The following is a 17,492-nucleotide window of genomic DNA, read 5'->3' on the forward strand; positions in this document are numbered from 1 at the left end:
AGGGAGAGAATCTATAAATATGTTTTTACAAATAAGATGCCGAAGGCATGGAATGCTTTGAAAGTATCGGTGTGTTTATTTATTGAAGACCTGTCAATTTTACATTAGATATGGGGAATGTGACTGAAATTTATCATCATGGATAGAGTGAGCAGTTGAACAAAAAGAGTTTGCAAGCACTTGTGGGAGGCAAAGCATGTCACCCTATTCCAATGGGATTTGTGCCCTTGTTTCAGCAGCACCAACAACAAAGTGGACAGTTCAGTGTCTATGGATAGACAAAAATGTTGGAGAAACTCAGCGGGTGAGGCAGCATCTATGGAGCGAAGGAAATAGGCAACGTCTCGTGCCGAAACGTTGCTTATTTCCTTCGCTCCATAGATGCTGCCTCACCTGCTGAGCTTCTCCAGCATTTTTGTCTACCTTCAATTTTCCAGCATCTGCAGTTCCTTCTTAAACACTGAGTATCTATGGGTGTGGTCTCCATGGACTTCAGGAAGTTTGATATGGCTGTAGACATGAATGGGACAAGTGTATCCCTGTCGGTTTAGGAGACGAAGGAGGATACTTAAGAAGGAAACCAGGGTGCAGAAATAGCTCTGGCAGATAAAATTAAGGAGAATCAAAGGGATTTTATACACTTTAAGGGAAAGAGGGCAATGAGAGAGAGAATAGTTCCTCTCTGAAATCAAAGCTGTCATCTTTATGTGGAGCTGTAGGATATTGGCAATGTCTTCAATTAATATTTCTCCACTGTTTTTCCAAGGGAGAAGGACATGAAGGCTGGGGAACTTGGAATGGTTAATAGAGATGCTTTGAGGACTGTTCGAATTACAGTCGAGGAGGTGCTGCACGTCGTAAGGCACATGAAAATATAGAAATCTCCCGGGCCTGATCAGAAATATCAAACACTTTGTCAAAGGGCTGGCACCCAGTGTCTTATAAGAGGAAATTAAGGAAAATCGGCAGAGAGGTTGAGAGTAGTAATTATAGCATTGTTCCAGCAGATATTAGTGAGGCTGCATTCAGAGTTCTGTGTTCAGGTTTGGTCATCCTGCTATAGGAAGGATGTTATTAAGCTGGAAAGAGAAGATTTACACAAATGTTGCCAGGCCAGCTGATCTAGAGAGACAGGTTGGGCAGGGTAAGCCTTGATTCCTTGGAGCACAAGGAGCTAAGAGGTGATCTTATAAAAATGTATAAAATCATGAGGGAAAGAGATGGTGTGAATGCACAGGGACTTTTACCCAGGGCATGGGGAATCAAGAATAGAAGGAAGGACAGACGTTTAAGGTGAGAGGGGCAAGACATAATAGCAATCTGAGGGGAAACCTTTCCGCTCAGAGATTGGAGGGTATATGGAACAAACTGCTGGAATAGATAGTTGAGACAGGTACTATGTCTGAAGAAAGGTCACGACCGAAACGTCATTCCTTCTATCCAGAGATGCTGTCCCTGTCTCGCTGAGTTCCTCCAAAACTATAAAAGACACTTGGACAGGTATATGGGTGGGAGGGGCTTAGAGGGCTATGGGCCAAACGCGGACTAATGGGACTATCTAAGATGCTCGGCAAGGAAATGTTGGGCCAAGGGCCTGTTTCTATACTGTATCTTGAAACTAAACTGGTCTGCTACACCTTGTGAGGCTTTACCTGGACAGTTTAATGTAGATTATTGCACTGCACCTTAATCCACAATTACATATAGGTGATGCAATCTTAAAAAAGTAGAGTAAGCTCATTTAGGCGTACGACAAGGAGGAACCTTTTCACAGCACCCTAAAACCTAGTATGTTGCTGCATCAATTAGAATATTCATTGTTGATACTTTCAAGAGCGACATGAGCAAATGTTTAGTAGAAACGGCATCACGATGATGCGTCAATACAAGGCCAATGGGTCGTGATGCAGAGCAGCCACTGGACTGAACACAAACGACGCAAAGCACTGAACTGTCTTGCAGCTTCTATTAACGAAGCACGTTCACACCATGGTGTTCAATATTCGGCTTAAAATCACAGAATGTTATGGTGTGCAACTTTTATGATTCAGCAAGGTTTCCCTGAAAAGGGGAAGTCATGTCAATAAATAAGTTATGAACAGTTTTCAAAAAGTCCAATTGTGGGCATGAATGACCTGTTACTGATACGCTGCAACAGAGAGGTGGGCCTGAGAGATGACTCACCTGATGAGGGACAAGTCCAAGCGATGTCGGAGGTTCATTCAGCCGATCGTCACTGCTGCTGGCTACTGCATACCCACTGCAAATTCAAAACAAAGCTAGCAAGTGGTACTAATTAGACTACTCGCCTTAAGGCATGGCTTATAAAAACAAATACTAGATAAAAAGCAACAATACTAGAGGTTACTCAAGAAACTCCAACTTCTCATGCTTGGAGATTCAGCCTTCAACTCAGATCGTCATACCCTCCATTAGCAGAGTAACTGCCCTCTTCCCTTTAAATCTCTCCCTCCGCATAAACTTCCCTAGCACCGAACATACCATTTGTCCCAACCTCACCACTCCCATCATCTCAGACATCAAGGGAGTTATTCTCACCCCAAATCTAGTTTTCTCCCTCAAACTTCCTTCCTTCTGTATATCCAAGAAGTTTCTTCACATTTATGTCTAGAACCAGAGGTTACCCTCTGAAAATCAGAAGTTGACCAGAACTCGGTAAGAAATGTATTCAGCCAGAGGTTAGTAAACTTTGGAATTCTTGACTCAAGAGGCTAAGGGACCTCAGTTATGAAGAACATTCTAAACTGAAAAAATAAGCTACTAGAGGAACTTAGTGGGCCTGACAGCATCTGTGGAGGAAAAATGCAGACGGGTTTGGGGCGAGACCTTTCTTCAGTGTGATGGAGAAGAGGGGAGGAAGCTGGTAGAAAGAGGCGAGGGGAAGGGATGGTCTAAGAGCTGGCAGGTAATAGGTGGATCTGGGTGGAGGGCTTGAATGCCAGATAAGAAAGGTGGGGAAGAGAAGGGTGGAGAGTGTCGCTAATAGATCTTTGAAATTTAAGGGAGTTCAGGGATATGTTATTAGAAAAGTGAAGCAGAGCTAAAACATCAGCCATTATGTTTCTTGATAGAACGGCAGGCATGAGCCGCTGAATGGCCACTTCTGCTTCCGTTCCAAATTATCTTTTTGTTGCAGCTACCAACTTACTCACCTGAATCTTTTCTTTCATCTTTTGACTCGCTAACACCATTTAAAATAATGAAGCTCTCTCACAAATTGGATGCAGCCCAATGTAGTGCTCATCCGCGCTCCCTTAGATCTAAAGGTTGAAGGCTTGAATTAATTTAGGCTATCCACTGCCAAATGTGGTTGGACCCAGCTAACTACTTTTGCAAATTTTGCAAATGCTTTGCTCTCATCTGCCAAAACTATTCATGTATTACTCTGCAATGCAAAGAGAAGTCTGGGTTCCTTTGCAGAGTGCAAACTTTCTCTATAAAGTCCTCTTGACTGTCTCTTTTCCTTTCACCACAAATAGTAAGAACAGGCTTCCCCAGGTCTTATCCTATAAACCTGTCTCCAAACTCATCTCATTCCGTCCCAATGCCTCTCGTGCTTTCCCAACGCCTCTTCCTCCTTCTCCATATTGCAATTTATGAACTACCTAAAGTCACCCAACTTTCATTCCTGGGCCTCAAATTGGTTAATATCACTCTGTGTTCTGTTAAAGGTCTTCTCTTTCAAATATGCTGTCAGCGGTCTCTTCACCAATCAACCATCTTTATAAAACATTCTCATCTCCAAAAAAAGCACAGCGTTCTTGTAACTCAGCAGATCAGGCAGCATCTCTGGATGATATAGAAAGGAGATGTTTTGGGTTACGACCTTTCTTCAATCTAGTCTTCAAAAGGATTCTGATCCGAAATGTAACCCAAAGATGCAGCCTGACTCACCGAGTCACTCCAGCACCTTGTGCCCCCCCCCCCCCCCCCCCCCCATAAATCAGCATTTGCAGTTCCCTGTGTCTACATTCCCATCTCCAACTTCATTACCTCTCCTTATTTCTTGAACAAAAGGTAACCTTCCAAACTGATGTCCAATATCCTCAGAATATAAATATCTGAGTTAGGTTTATTCTGCAGTCACAGTGTCACAACTCAAAATATATCATTGTTGAATGTAACGTGATTAAAACAAAAATCAAATCAACTCCCCCATCTATAATTTCTCCATAATTCCATCTTGTCCTTTTTTTGTATTCACCTCCAATTTATAATCTAGATATTTGCCCACCTTCAGTTCAAGCCTCTTAAAATTAGTCCCCGAATTATATGTTCTACAATTGTTAATTATATTTTGTCAAATTCCTCAGTGCTAGAATTCCTTCTTTTAAACTCTCTGCCCATCTCCTCTTTTAAGACACTGGAAGGTAGCTCTTTGACAAAGCCTTTGATCATCTAATCTAATATTTTCTTCAGTAGTTTATGGTGAAGTCTGCTTGAAATGCTGTGAAGAATCTTATATTTTTATCAAGCTTTTAAAGTACAAAGCCTACCAAGTAAATGTGCAAAAGCTAAATATAGGAACTGATAAATATCCAGATTTTTCCGGAAGTGGCGGCGCTGGGAACGGCTGTGGCTCGCCTGCAGTCCGTTAGTCTTTACTTTTTTGTGTTGTTTTTTTTCGTTTTGTGTAGTTGCGTTTTTGTTTTTTAGGTTGTGTTTATGTGGGGGGGGGGGGGGGGGGGGTGGGGGGTTGAAACGGGGTTTGCTGTCTCACCCTTGGGGGGAATACGACTTTTTCCCCTCTCTGCCTCCGTCTGCGCTGAGACCTAATGGCGGAGCTGGCGACCTCGGGACTCTGGAGGCAGCCAGTCAGGACTTGCCCTGGGCTCGCTCCCGTGAGGGCGGCCCAGCTCGGGGCTGGAACTGCGCTCCCGTGAGGACGGCCTGGCGAGGGGCCGAGACTCTCCCGCGAGGGGCTGTGGCACTCCCGTCGGAGTGGCCCAGCCCGAGGGAGGAACGGCACTCCCGTCGGAGTGGCCCAGCCCGAGGGAGGAACGGCACTCCCGTCGGAGTGGCCCAGCCCGAGGGAGGAACGGCACTCCCGTCGGAGTGGCCCAGCCCGAGGGAGAACGGCACTCCCGTTGGAGTGACCCAGCCCGAGGGAGGAACGGTACTCCCGTCGGAGTGGCCCAGCTCGAGGGAGGAACGGCACTCACGTTAGGGCGATCCGGCTCGGGGCTGGAACGGTGCTCCGGTGGCTGGGACGGCGTTCTGGCGGCGGTGACCTGAGTCCTGGGTTCAGCCGCGGGCCAGCGGCTGCGTATGCTGGACTGGAGGGCGGCAGCTTCGACCACCCCCGGGCCGCGGTGTTTGAGCTGGCCCGTTGCGGGGTTCGGTGAGCCGCGGGACTGTTGTGCCATCGCCCGGTGGGGAATCGCCTCAGCGCAGAGGGAGAAGAGGAGGGAAGAGACAGTAACCCTAAGATTTTTTGCCTCCACCACAGTGAGGAGGTGCTTGGTGGATACACTGTGGTGGACGTTAATTTGTGTTTACTGTTGTTTATTATTGTATGATGTATGTATGACTGCAGGCACGAAATTGCGTTCAGACCGTAAGGTCTGAATGACAATAAAGGGATTCAATTCAATTCAATTCAATTAAAAGCAGAAAACGCTGGAAAAACCCAGCGTGTTAGGCAGCAGCTACAGAGAAAAGCAGGATTGTTGTTTCAGGCAGATGGCTTTTCATCACAAATGGGAAAGAGCAAAAAGGGAAAGGCAGAAGAGATCAAACAGTAAAATGAATGATGGTACAAAGTGTAAGGTTGGTTTGTTGGAGGGTGCTGGGTGAAAGACTGGTTCAGCAGAAACAACTGGTGATTACAATAGAATTAATATCCAAAATTACAAAAAGGGCACCGCAAAATCCTTTCCAAATTCTAAGAAAGTATAGACACTGGCATGGTAGACGAAAATGCTGGAGAAACTCAGCGGGTGAGGCAGCATCTATGGAGCGAAGGAAATAGGCAACGTTTCGGGCTGAAACATTTCGGTCTGAAGAAGGGTTTCGGCCGGAAATGTTGTCTATTTCCTTCGCTCCATAGATGCTGCCTCACCCACTGAGTTTCTCCACCATTTTCGTCTACCATGCCAGTGTCTATACTTTCTTAGAATTTGGAAAGGATTTTGCAAGTCATCGAATACACAACTTTTCACAGATGCACTTATCACAGATAGTATAAAACTATTCTGACTGGTTGCATTAATGCCCTGGTTTGGCATTTCCAATGCAGAGGAATGCAAGAGGCTGCACAGTGTGTTGGGCACAGCATCCCTTCCATTAAAAACATCTACACGAGGTGCCACCTCAAGAAAGTGGTGTCTATCATCAAGAATGATGACTACCCAGGCCATGCTGCTTTTCTCAGCGCCAACAACGGTTCGGAGGCACAGAAGCCTGAAGTCTCACAACACCATGTTCAGGAAGAGCTGAGCGTGGTGGCGGCGGCATAGTGGCACAATGGTAGAGTTGCTGCCTTACACCACCAGAGACCCGGGTTCGATCCTGACTAGGGTGGTGTCTGTACGGAGTTTGTACGTTCTCCCTGTGACCGTAGGTTTTTCTCCGGGTGCTCCAGTTTCCTTCCACATTCCAAAGACGCACAGGTTTGTAAGCTTACTGGCTTCGGTAAAGATCGTAAATTGTCCCTAGTGTTTAGGATAGTGCTAGTGTATGGGGATCGCTGGTCGGCACAGACATGGTAGGCTGAAATGTCTGTTTCCGCACTGTATCTCTGAAAGAGCTACTTTTCTCCAACTATCAGGTTCTATATATACACATACTCACAAATACACACACACACATATATATATATATATGATCTATATATGTGTGTATTTGTGAGTATGTGTATATATACACACACTGAACTTTTTTCTCTCTCTCGTCTATTATATTGTTTTCAATGTACAGGTGCACAACCTTTTATCCGAAAGCCTTGGGACCAGACACTTCTCGGATTTCGGGATTTTTCGGTTTTCCGAACGGAAGGTTTTTAGCGTAGATTTTAACATGTGGCTGAGTGGTAGAGTGCTCGGCTCGTGGCCGCAAGGTCGTGAGTTTGCGCCTCGATCCCGGCAGTTACCCGGTCAGGGCCGGCCTTTAGCCGATAGGACCTATTTCTCCCAATTGGGCCCCGTGCCTAAGGGGGCCCCGCGCTAGAGTAATCAAATCAATTGGAGCAAAGATCTTATAGCGAGCAAGATGGTCCACTCCTGCGAAATACAATGAAGTGACGCGTAGTCCGCACCGGAGCGTAACCTCCGTCATTTCAGTAACCCCGACCCGACTTCAGTTATGCCTCTCGCAGCGTTGCGGGGGAACAGTTTAGGTGTTGTTAAATGTTTTAAATGTTTTTTATCACTTCCTTTTTAAACGGCACATGCCTTGTACTTTTTAAACGGCACATACTGCAGATGCTGATTAAACCGAAGACAGACACAAAAGGCTGGAGTAAATCAGCGGATCAGGCTGCATCTCTGATGAGGAATACGTGATAATAGGAGGAAATAGGTGATATTTCGGGTCGACTTTTTCAATAGCTGCCATGAGGGAGAAGCGCCGGCACCAAGAGCGAGCGAACGCGTGGACAGACGGACGAAAGCAACGTTCATAGAGCGGCGTTGGTAGACATTTCGGGTCGAGACCCTTCTTCAGACTGATAGTCAAGGGAAAGGGAAACGGGAGATATCGGCATATCTTCCATTCACTTGTCCTTAGTACCGTCCATAGCTCTTGCTCCTCTTTCCCCTGAGTCAGTCAGAAGAAGGGTCTCGACCCGAAATGTCACCTACAAAGATCTTTGGTCACCTATTCCGACCTATGATCGTTGCTTTTGTCCGCTCTGTCCGCGCGTTCGCTCGCTTTTAGTGCCGGCGTTTCTCCCCTCAGACTCCGCCAAACAAACACAGACACACACACACACAGCATGTCCGGCAGATCCTTCCTCTCTCTTTTCCCTTCTCTCCCCACCCTTTACCGAAACCCTTCCTCAGACTGATAGGGGGGACTGATAGGGCAGTCTGAGGAAGGGTTTCGGCCCGAAGCGTTACCCATTTCCTTCGCTCCATAGATGCTGCTGCACCCGCGGAGTTTCTCCAGCATTTTTGTGAATCCCTAGACCTAGCTCAGTGAGCGTCCACCGAGGGTCACCCGGAGAGGTGACCGCGGGACCTCTCCGGGCTACCCTTGGTGGACGTTCACTGTACTAGGTCTAGGGATTCCTACTCTCCCGGGCGATATACCCTCCCTTTTTTCCAGGACCGAAAATGTCCGATTTTCGGAGCTTTTCGGTTTCTGGAATTTCGGATAAAAGGTTGTGCACCTGTACTATGTTTACATATTCTGTTGTTCTGCTGCAAGTAAGGATTTCATTGTTATATCTGGGACACATGACAATATAACACTCTCGACTTTCTTGACTCTTGAACCTTAATCTTATTCCAGGAACACAGAATAATCAGGTCTGGCCCACTTTGGTTGTTCCAGGAGCAAGGAATGAATAGAGTTATGAAAAGTTGAGCTTTATTCCATTGGACAGAACGTTGAGGGATGACCTGACAACTTTGAGAATATGGAAGTTACGATGAGGTAAATTATAATAAACTACTTTCAATGGCTGGTGATGCAGTAAAGAAGCATAAATTTAGGGCATTTATCAAAATAATTAAAGATAGTAGGAAAAAATCTTTATTAATTCAAGGTTAAAGCTAACCATAAGATCATAGTGATAGGAGCAGAATTAGGCCATTTGGCCCATCACGTTTACTCCGCCATTCAATAATGGCTGATTTATCTCTCCTAACTCCATTCTTCTGCCTTCCCCATATCCTCTGACACCAGTAGTAATCAAGAATCTATCTATCTCTGCCTTAAATATATCCACTGACGGCCTCTAAAGCCTTCGGTGGCAAAGAATTCCACAGATTCACCACCATCTGACTAAAGAAATCTCACCTCATCTCCTTCCTAAAAGAACGTCTTTCAGTTCTGAGGCTAAGACCTCGAGTCCTAGACTCTCCCACTAGTGTAAACATCCTCTCCACATCCACTCTATCCAAGCCTTTCACTATTCTGTACATTTAATGAGGTCCCCCCTCATTCTTCTAAACCAGTGAGTACAGGCCCAGTGCCGACAAACGCTCATCCTATGTTAACCTACTCATTTCTGGGATCATTCTTGTAAACCTCCTCTGGACCCTCTCCAGAGCCAGCACATCCTTCTTCAGATATGGTGCCAAAAACTGCTCACAATATTCCAAATTTGGCCAGCCTAGCACATTATAAAGCCTGTTTTTGTATACAACCCCACTCAAAATAAATGCCAGCATTGCATTTGCTTTCTTTACTATCGACTCGACTCAATCTTTAGAAATTGTGAAAACAAATATTGAAAGAGACAAAGAGTGAACAGGCCTTGTGTTAATCAAGTTTGCACATGTGCAGCAGAAACAAGTGCAGACATGATGTTCAGATCAACCTACTTCACTCTGAAGACAAAGAAATTAAAAAAAATACAAGAAATACTAATACAGTGAATTTTACTGATCTAGTTAACTGTAAACCAGTAGTAAACACCCTGCCGGTGCTGTCTGTATGGAGTTTGTACGTTCTCCCCGTGACCGTGTGGGTTTTCCCTGGGTGCTCCGGTTTCCTCTCACGTTCCAAAGACGCACAGGTTTGTAGGTTAATTGGCTTTGGCAAAAATTGTAACTTGTGCCTTGTATGTGTAGGATAGTGCTAGTGTGCGGGGATGGCTGGTCAGTGCGGACTCAGTGGGCCGTTGGGACTGTTTCTGCGCTGTATCTCTAATTTACACTAAAACTAATCTAAACCCACTTCCTCTGAAACAAGAAAAAAATATTTAATGATACTTATTATTTAAATTTTGTAGGCATTCAGATGCGCTATAAAATTAGTTATCATGTAAGAAGTTGCAAAACTATTCAACTTCTTTATTTTTCTAGCCTTCTTTAAGCTCTTCTTTGGAACTTCTCTCTGGCAAGGTCTTTAGGCATATTGCTCTTTCAAATATTTTGCTCCAGTAACTGCAAATTACATTGAGGTGCCTTCAAATGAATACAAATGACTGTAGTTCAATATTTTGATATCTCTAGAATGACACACAAAGTCTAGATAAACTCTTTAGTTACAGTGTAGGATGGTTACATGGTAACTCAAATTTCACTGTGTTAAGTGACAATAAACACAAACTTGAACTTGAGGAAGGAACTGCAGATGCTGGTTTAAATCGAAGATGGACACAAAATGCTGGAGTAACTCAGCAGGACATGCTGGAGAGAAGGAATGGGTGACATTTTTTGTCAAGACCCTTCTTCTGAAGAAGGGACTCGACCTGAAACGTCACCCATTCTTTCTTTAGTTACAGTGTTACTCTGTTAAAATTGGAACTCTATATCAATGTTTCTGCTTACCCTTCAGCATGTTGCAGTATAGAAACCATCAGCTCCACCGCAAGTGCTCCAGCTATCATGGCTAAGCCAGGACGACTCACTGTACATTGTTGGTCCAGTGTGCGGTCTCTCGTTGACTGCAAATACATCGAAGCACAACAGTGACAAAATGCCTGCCAGTTAATTATTAGCAGTCAACATAGTTTTAGGATGGCAGCAAGGATTTTATTTTTTACACCACGATTAAGAGAAACATAATACCCTTCGACTTGTGCAGCATGCATCATTCTCCAAAAGGCTGCAAGTTCACCTGCTGTCTTCACCTGACCTCTGGGCAGTGCAGAAGCTCAACAACGCAAGTTTAACAATTCTATTTCCCTCCTGTCACCTGTCTTTACCTGTGGCCTTCTTTTAGTGGTCAAAAAATCAGTCTAGGTACACATGGGGCCAACAGACACCAGCCCCGTTATGATGAATACACTGGGGTTCCATCAGACTGTGGCCAATTCTGTTCAAAATTAAATAAAATGGCTCCATGTCCAGATCATCAGGTAAAATTATAACATTTCCTCAATGGGGTAATTTAGATAAAAAACTTTCTGTTTCATATTCCACACAGCAACAAGGATAAATCTGTATATGCAGTAAGTGGAATTCTAAAACTGAATAAGCACAGTGAACAAATTATATGCTTCTGCATTGCAGTCTCTCTTGATCACGATGCATAACTAGATATAGTAATGTTCTATAATCATTGAAGCAATTAACAAGTGCATAGAACAAAAAGGTTTTTACAAACTCGCTTTAAAGTTCAAATCCGAATCTTTAAGGGCCTGTCCCACTTTCCCGAGTTATTCACGAATTCTCTTGAGTTATTCACAAATTCTCCCGAGTTTTCAAACTCGCAGAATGTTCGTAGCGAGTCCGTAGGAGTCCGTGGATATATCGTAGCGGCTCGTTATGCCCGCCGTAGGTACTCGGGGCATCAGGTAAGTCGGGAAGTTTTTTCGGCCTGATGAAAAAAGTCCCGAGTACCTGCGGATGGCTTAACGAGCCGCTACGATATATCCACGGACTCCTACGGACTCGTTACAAACATTTTGTGAGTTTGAAAACTCGGGAGAATTCGTGAATAAATCAGGAGAATTTGTGAATAACTCGGGAAAGTGGGACAGGCCCTTTACCATCACCTTCCCTTCTTGCTCAATTTTGAGGGAAGGGTTATACTGCTTTATTTTGCTTTCTAAAGATCACAATTCCAAAGCAAAGATTTAAACACGTGTAAACATTGTAATTTTTATGTTCTAGATTAAAGCATTGCAACTATTTTAATTTTGTAGTTTTATAATTTAAGTATTTTGGCATCAAGAAACAAAATGGTAGAATAGAGCTGAAATAAAAGCTAGCCACTAACGACTCACATAAAATTAATAAAATCTGCAGATGGGGCTGATAAGGTCTTCAACCTAATTGTCTTCCCTTCCTGCACATGCTTCAAATTCTAACAAATTCCAGTTCCAACTTCTAATCTAATTTTCCCTGTACTGTGCTCTAGCAGAAATAATAGTTCCACACATTACTCACATCTCCAGGTGCTACCACATCATTACAGAAGTAGCAGCCCAGCTTGTGGCCAGGAATGTTGCAGAAGAGTGAAGAGCCCATCACAGAGGATGGAACAGAGGCAGCGGCAGCTGAAGCAGGTTCTCCACACTCCTGCTTGGGCTTCTTCAGACCGTGTCTCATCACAACAAATGTATCGAACCCCAAAGCTGCATTAATAACCAACTAGAAACAAAAACACGTTTAATTTGCATTTGATTCCCACCTTTCATATTCACACTTCCTTTGGTACTAAATTTATATTATGGCTTTTGACAAATTAGGAACCAGATGCAGAAAATATCTGCATGTTTTATGTAATAGATTTTAAACGTTATTAAATGAATTACACGGATCTACCAGAAAATCCCCAGAAAATCACTAATCGTATAAACATTTCAAGTTGCAGCTATAATTCATACAATATACCTTTCTAATTTTACAAGGAAACACATGGGGCACTAAAACAGGTCACTTAATAATAATAAATTTTATTTAATGGGCGCCTTTCATACAAAATCTCAAGGACACCTTACATAGTAATCGGAATAAAAACATATAATCGGAGTAAAACAAGTAATTAAAGACATCACAATGACACAAATTAAAAACAGAATTCAATCCAAAAACAGAAAATCAAAAACACAGTGTGAAGAGAGAGCAGCGGCAACCAAATCGTGCCAGCGTCCACTCTCTCTTCACGGCAGCCATCTTGGACACAGACCTACAAGACTACAGTTAGACAAAAAAAAATCATCCCCCCACAGTGGATAGCACTGTGGAGGAAGGCACAATGTCCAGTCCCCACCCCATGTTCACCCCAAAGTCAGGCCTATTGGGGCCACCGCAGTTGCCTCTACGGAGGCCCGATGTCCCTGGCCGTTCTCACCAGGTGGTCTTGCCCCGGCGTCGGGAGAGTCCTTTCGGCGGCTGGGCCACCTGGAACGGCCGCTTCTTGGTTGGAGCCCGCGGCTGCCGAAGCCGACAAGGCCGCGCCGATTTGGCGCTCCTAGGCTCCAGATGAAAGTCGGCGCCCGCTCTCCTCACTGCCGCCTTGCCGCCTCTACGCACGCCGCCTCTCCGCACGCCGCCTCTCCGCTCCGCAAACCCGCAGCCCGGAGATGTTGCTTACGGCGGTCCAGCTCGCCAGAGCTCCAGCGCGGCGACCCAGGCAAGGCATCGCCCGCTCCGCTCCAGCGCTCCAGCGCTCCAATGCAGTGCCGCCACGCAGGCCGAGGTGCTGGGTGGTTCCCGCCAAGAAACGGCGCTCCAAGCTCGCTGGTAGGCCACTTAACAGGTACAGGCATTTAAAAATGATAATAGGACATCAATGCTCAAGGTACATTAGGGAATATTAAATTAAAACCAAAAAACATGATTCTTGTTTTGGATGCACAAGAATGCGCAAGGGTTCTGGAACAAGGTAGATCAAATAATAGCACAAATAGACATCATGACATTGGTTAACTAGCCATTACAAAGACATGGCTACAGAGTAGGATACGTTACTTTAAAGGATAGTCATGATGGAAAGTAATCAGGGATAGCCCTGATAATATTGATGAGATTTAAAGGCAAGGGCTCCCTCAGTTTAAGCACGAGGAAGGCACGAGAGAGAGACTCTCACACAAATTACCACTGAAATGTATGGTCATGTTTCTGCAGTCAGCAACTTCAGTACATGGGGCAAAAAAATAAACCATGGATTAAATGCAAATAAAACAACCCGCTGTAAAAACTCAGATCGGGCAGGATCTGTGAAGAGAAACCGACGGACGATGTTTCGGGTCGGGATCCTTCTTTGGTCTTGAAGAAAGGTTCTGACATGAAATGTCATCTGTCTATTTCCCTCTACAGTTATTGCTTGATCATCTGCTTTCCTCCAGCAATTTGTTTTTTGTGTGCAAGATTCCTGGACCTACAGTCTCCTGCATCTTTGTGATTTGAATGGAATATATGTTTTTATTTGCAAAAACTTGTTAGATTATGTTGATACTTTAAAAAATGAATTTTAGACAAGCCATATGTAGATTTGTCCCCGAGTCGCTGCTGATACGCAGTGAAATGAGTGCACACACCCATTACCTTGCGCTGACTGGCAGCGATGACCGTGGGAAGCCAGCGACTCTCACGCGTGTCCATTAGCAGGAAGATCACATCATGCGAACAAATGAGCTTCTCCAGTTGTTCAACATCATTCTGCGCCTGTTGCATCGTCACCTCAGAAAAATTCACAGGGTGACCAGGCATTGGTATGGTGAGGTTATATCCTTTCACCTTCTACAATGACAAAAGAGGTAAAACAGAAACAGTGGGTTCACATCATTTTGAGCAATGGAGCACAGTTTACAGAATAGCTTTCTGTAACCAAAAAAAAACTTTACATAAGGATATTTGAAAATTGCCACAGTGCTGCTTAGAAAAGTTGAAGAGGTCAGGAAAGAGACTACAGAAACCAAGACTGGAAAACAATTTCTTCTTCTTCTTCTAGGTGTGCACAGCCTAAAGTTGCCGGACAACTTGTTCTATTTGATCTTATTTGATTTTGCACGCCGGGTTGATTGCATTTGTCGAAACAGGGCGGACCACGTGAAGGCTGCAATCTCCCACCCCGAAAACAATTTTATCTCCAGAAATACATCTAAATCCATGGACAGGAAGGAAATTAATAAATGCTAATCGTGGATTTAATCAGCATGTCAATATTAAGTGTAGGAATAAGCTGCAAATCGGTTTAAATCGAAGATAGACACAAATTGCCAGAGTAACTCAGCAGAATAGGCAGTATCTCCAGAGAGAAAGAATCGATGATGTTTCGGGTCGAGACCCTTCTACGCCTCAAAAAGGCAACTAATAACAAAGGCCTACACACCAACGTGGCCATGCACTCATCTTGCAATTGTTATTGGGAAGGTGGCACAGGAACCCAAAAACCAGAACCATGGGGTTCAGGAACAATTTCTTCCCAACTAACCACAAGCCTACCTCAGCAACTATGATGTGAGTGGACCAGCCACAACTGCATAGCATACACTGACAAGGAATACATTTATTTGAAAATGTCCCCGACAATGATTTTAATATATCTAAATGCATTCCACCTCACTTTGCCAGCAACACAACCAGGTTTTTGCCCTGGCAGTCACCAGCTCACCCTTACAAAATGAAAAATACAAAGGACACTCGCAAATACACTGGATTAACAGATCAACATGCAACCAAGAGTCCATTACACAGGCCTCTTCACAAGGCACAAATTTTATTCCATTTGATTAATTGTCTTCACTCATAATAATATTTAATCAATTTTATAAAGCCTCGGCTCAATGGTTGGTAAAAGGACAGTAGATGGAATTCAGGACGTAATTATTTCGCAAATTGGTGGAAACGTTTCCTTTCAAAGACAAAACTAGCAACATGTTAACAAAAGACAATGGTAGATGATGATATGTGGATCACTCAGTTCAGCAACGTGATGAACTACAGCTGGTGGTTCTGGTTCGTTCAGAAGGGAGTAAGTAGCCATTAAGGGAATTTTTTATTTTAACAAAGAACTTTGATTGTGAACAAAATAAAGTTGAGATGAGGTTTTTATACATTCGGAATTATCATTCTTGCTGTGTGGATTTTGGAACTACAATAAAAATGTACAGATGGCTGGAGGCAAGATTACAACTAAAATACAGTGATTTGTGCTTTGCCCAGGAAGAGGAGGCAGGAAGTTATTGATGGCTCTTTACATTTATACTGCTATATTACCAATTTACCATTCCACATTTGGCACAAACTTGAGAGCATAATAACACTGTCCCAATTGTTCTGTAATTATTCCTCTGTTGATTTTCCTGTGGGACGTATACAAAGTGATGTGAAAATCCTTGCTCCATGTAGCAAATGGTGTGGGCATTTGAGCCCATTGGACGTGGGAGCAATACACTATATGTCTGCTTTGCTGTTCAATGAGATAATGGCTGATTTGCTAAATCAAGTCCATCTCTCTACACAATTCCTCTGCAACTCCAGATGCTGGTTTACAAAAATAGACACAAGGTGCTGGAATAACTCAGCGGGTCAGGCAGCATCTCTGAAGAAATGGATCGGTGATGTGTCGGGTCAGAACCCATCCTCAGACCTGGTGAAGTCAAAACTGTCGACGTTACAAAGGCAGTTGGATGTGAAAGGGTTAAGGCCAGAAGTCGGCGTCCAAGAGGAGGAAGAGGAGGGTACACAAAAATGCTGGAGAAACTCAGCGGGTGCAGCAGCATCTATGGAGCGAAGGAAATAGGTGACGTTTCGGGCCGAAACCCTTCTTCAGACTGATGGGGGGTGGGGGGGAGAAGGAAGGAAAAAGGGAGGAGGAGGAGCCCGAGGGCGGGGGGATGGGTGGAGACAGCTCGAGGGTTAAGGAAGGGGAGGAGACAGCAAGGGTTAGCAAAATTGGGAGAATTCAATGTTCATGCCATCCGGACGCAACTACCCAGGCGGAATATGAGGTGCTGTTCCTCCAATTTCCGGTGTTGCTCACTCTGGCAATGGAGGAGACCCAGGACAGAGAGGTCGGATGGGGAATGGAAGGGGGAGTTGAAGTGCTGAGCCACCGGGAGTTCAGGTAGGTTATTGCGGACTGAGCGGAGGTGTTCGGCGAAACGATCGCCCAACCTCCGCTTAGTCTCACCGATGACATCTAGAGCAGCGGATGCAGTAGATGAGGTTCGAGGAGATACAGGTGAACCTTTGTCGCACCTGGAACGACCCCGTTCCCTGAAGAGCGAGGACATTTCCGATGCCCTGGTGTTTTCCACTGCTGCATTCTACTGCATTCATCTACTGCATTCCCCTCCTCCACCATAGATGAGGCTCGCACCAGGGTCTCTTCCATACCCCGCAACACTGCTCTCTCTCCCCATCCCCGCACTCGCAACAAAGGCAGAGTCCCCCTAGTCCTCACCTTTCACCCCACCAGCCGGCAAATACAACAAATAATCCTCCACCATTTCCGCCACCTCCAACGTGACCCCACCACTCGCCACATCTTTCCATCTCCCCCCATGTCTGCCTTCCGCAAAGACCGCTCCCTCCGCAACTCCCTTGTCAATTCTTCCCTTCCCTCCCGTACCACCCCCTCCCCGGGCACTTTCCGTTGCAACCGCAAGAAATGCAACACCTGTCCCTTCACCTCCCCCCTCGACTCCATTCAAGAACCCAAGCAGTCGTTCCAGGTGCGACAAAGGTTCACCTGTATTTCCTCCAACCTCATCTACTGCATCCGCTGCTCTAGATGTCAGCTGATTTACATCGGTGAGACTAAGCGGAGGTTGGGCGATCGTTTCGCCGAACACCTCCGCTCAGTCCACAATAACCTTCCTGAACTCCCGGTGGCTCAGCACTTCAACTCCCCCTCCCATTCCCAATCCGACCTCTCTGTCCTGGGTCTCCTCCATTGCCAGAGTG

The 17,492-nt window shown here is 44.9% G+C and overlaps 1 protein-coding gene across 1 annotated transcript in view; it reads right to left on the reverse strand.

Moving 5' to 3' along the window:
- Positions 1-17,492, reverse strand: part of atg7 (autophagy related 7) — a 192,780-nt gene that overhangs the window by 112,585 nt on the left and 62,703 nt on the right. Inside the window, exons 12-15 of the mRNA XM_033037248.1 lie at positions 14,127-14,321; positions 12,024-12,227; positions 10,461-10,576; positions 2,185-2,260 (exon numbers count right to left, since the gene is read on the reverse strand). Of these exons, the coding sequence (XP_032893139.1) occupies positions 2,185-2,260; positions 10,461-10,576; positions 12,024-12,227; positions 14,127-14,321 (591 nt within the window). The remainder of the gene's footprint in view (positions 1-2,184; positions 2,261-10,460; positions 10,577-12,023; positions 12,228-14,126; positions 14,322-17,492) is intronic.

This window comes from Amblyraja radiata, chromosome 18 (genome assembly GCF_010909765.2).
Source record: "Amblyraja radiata isolate CabotCenter1 chromosome 18, sAmbRad1.1.pri, whole genome shotgun sequence".
Lineage (NCBI taxonomy): Eukaryota > Metazoa > Chordata > Chondrichthyes > Rajiformes > Rajidae > Amblyraja > Amblyraja radiata.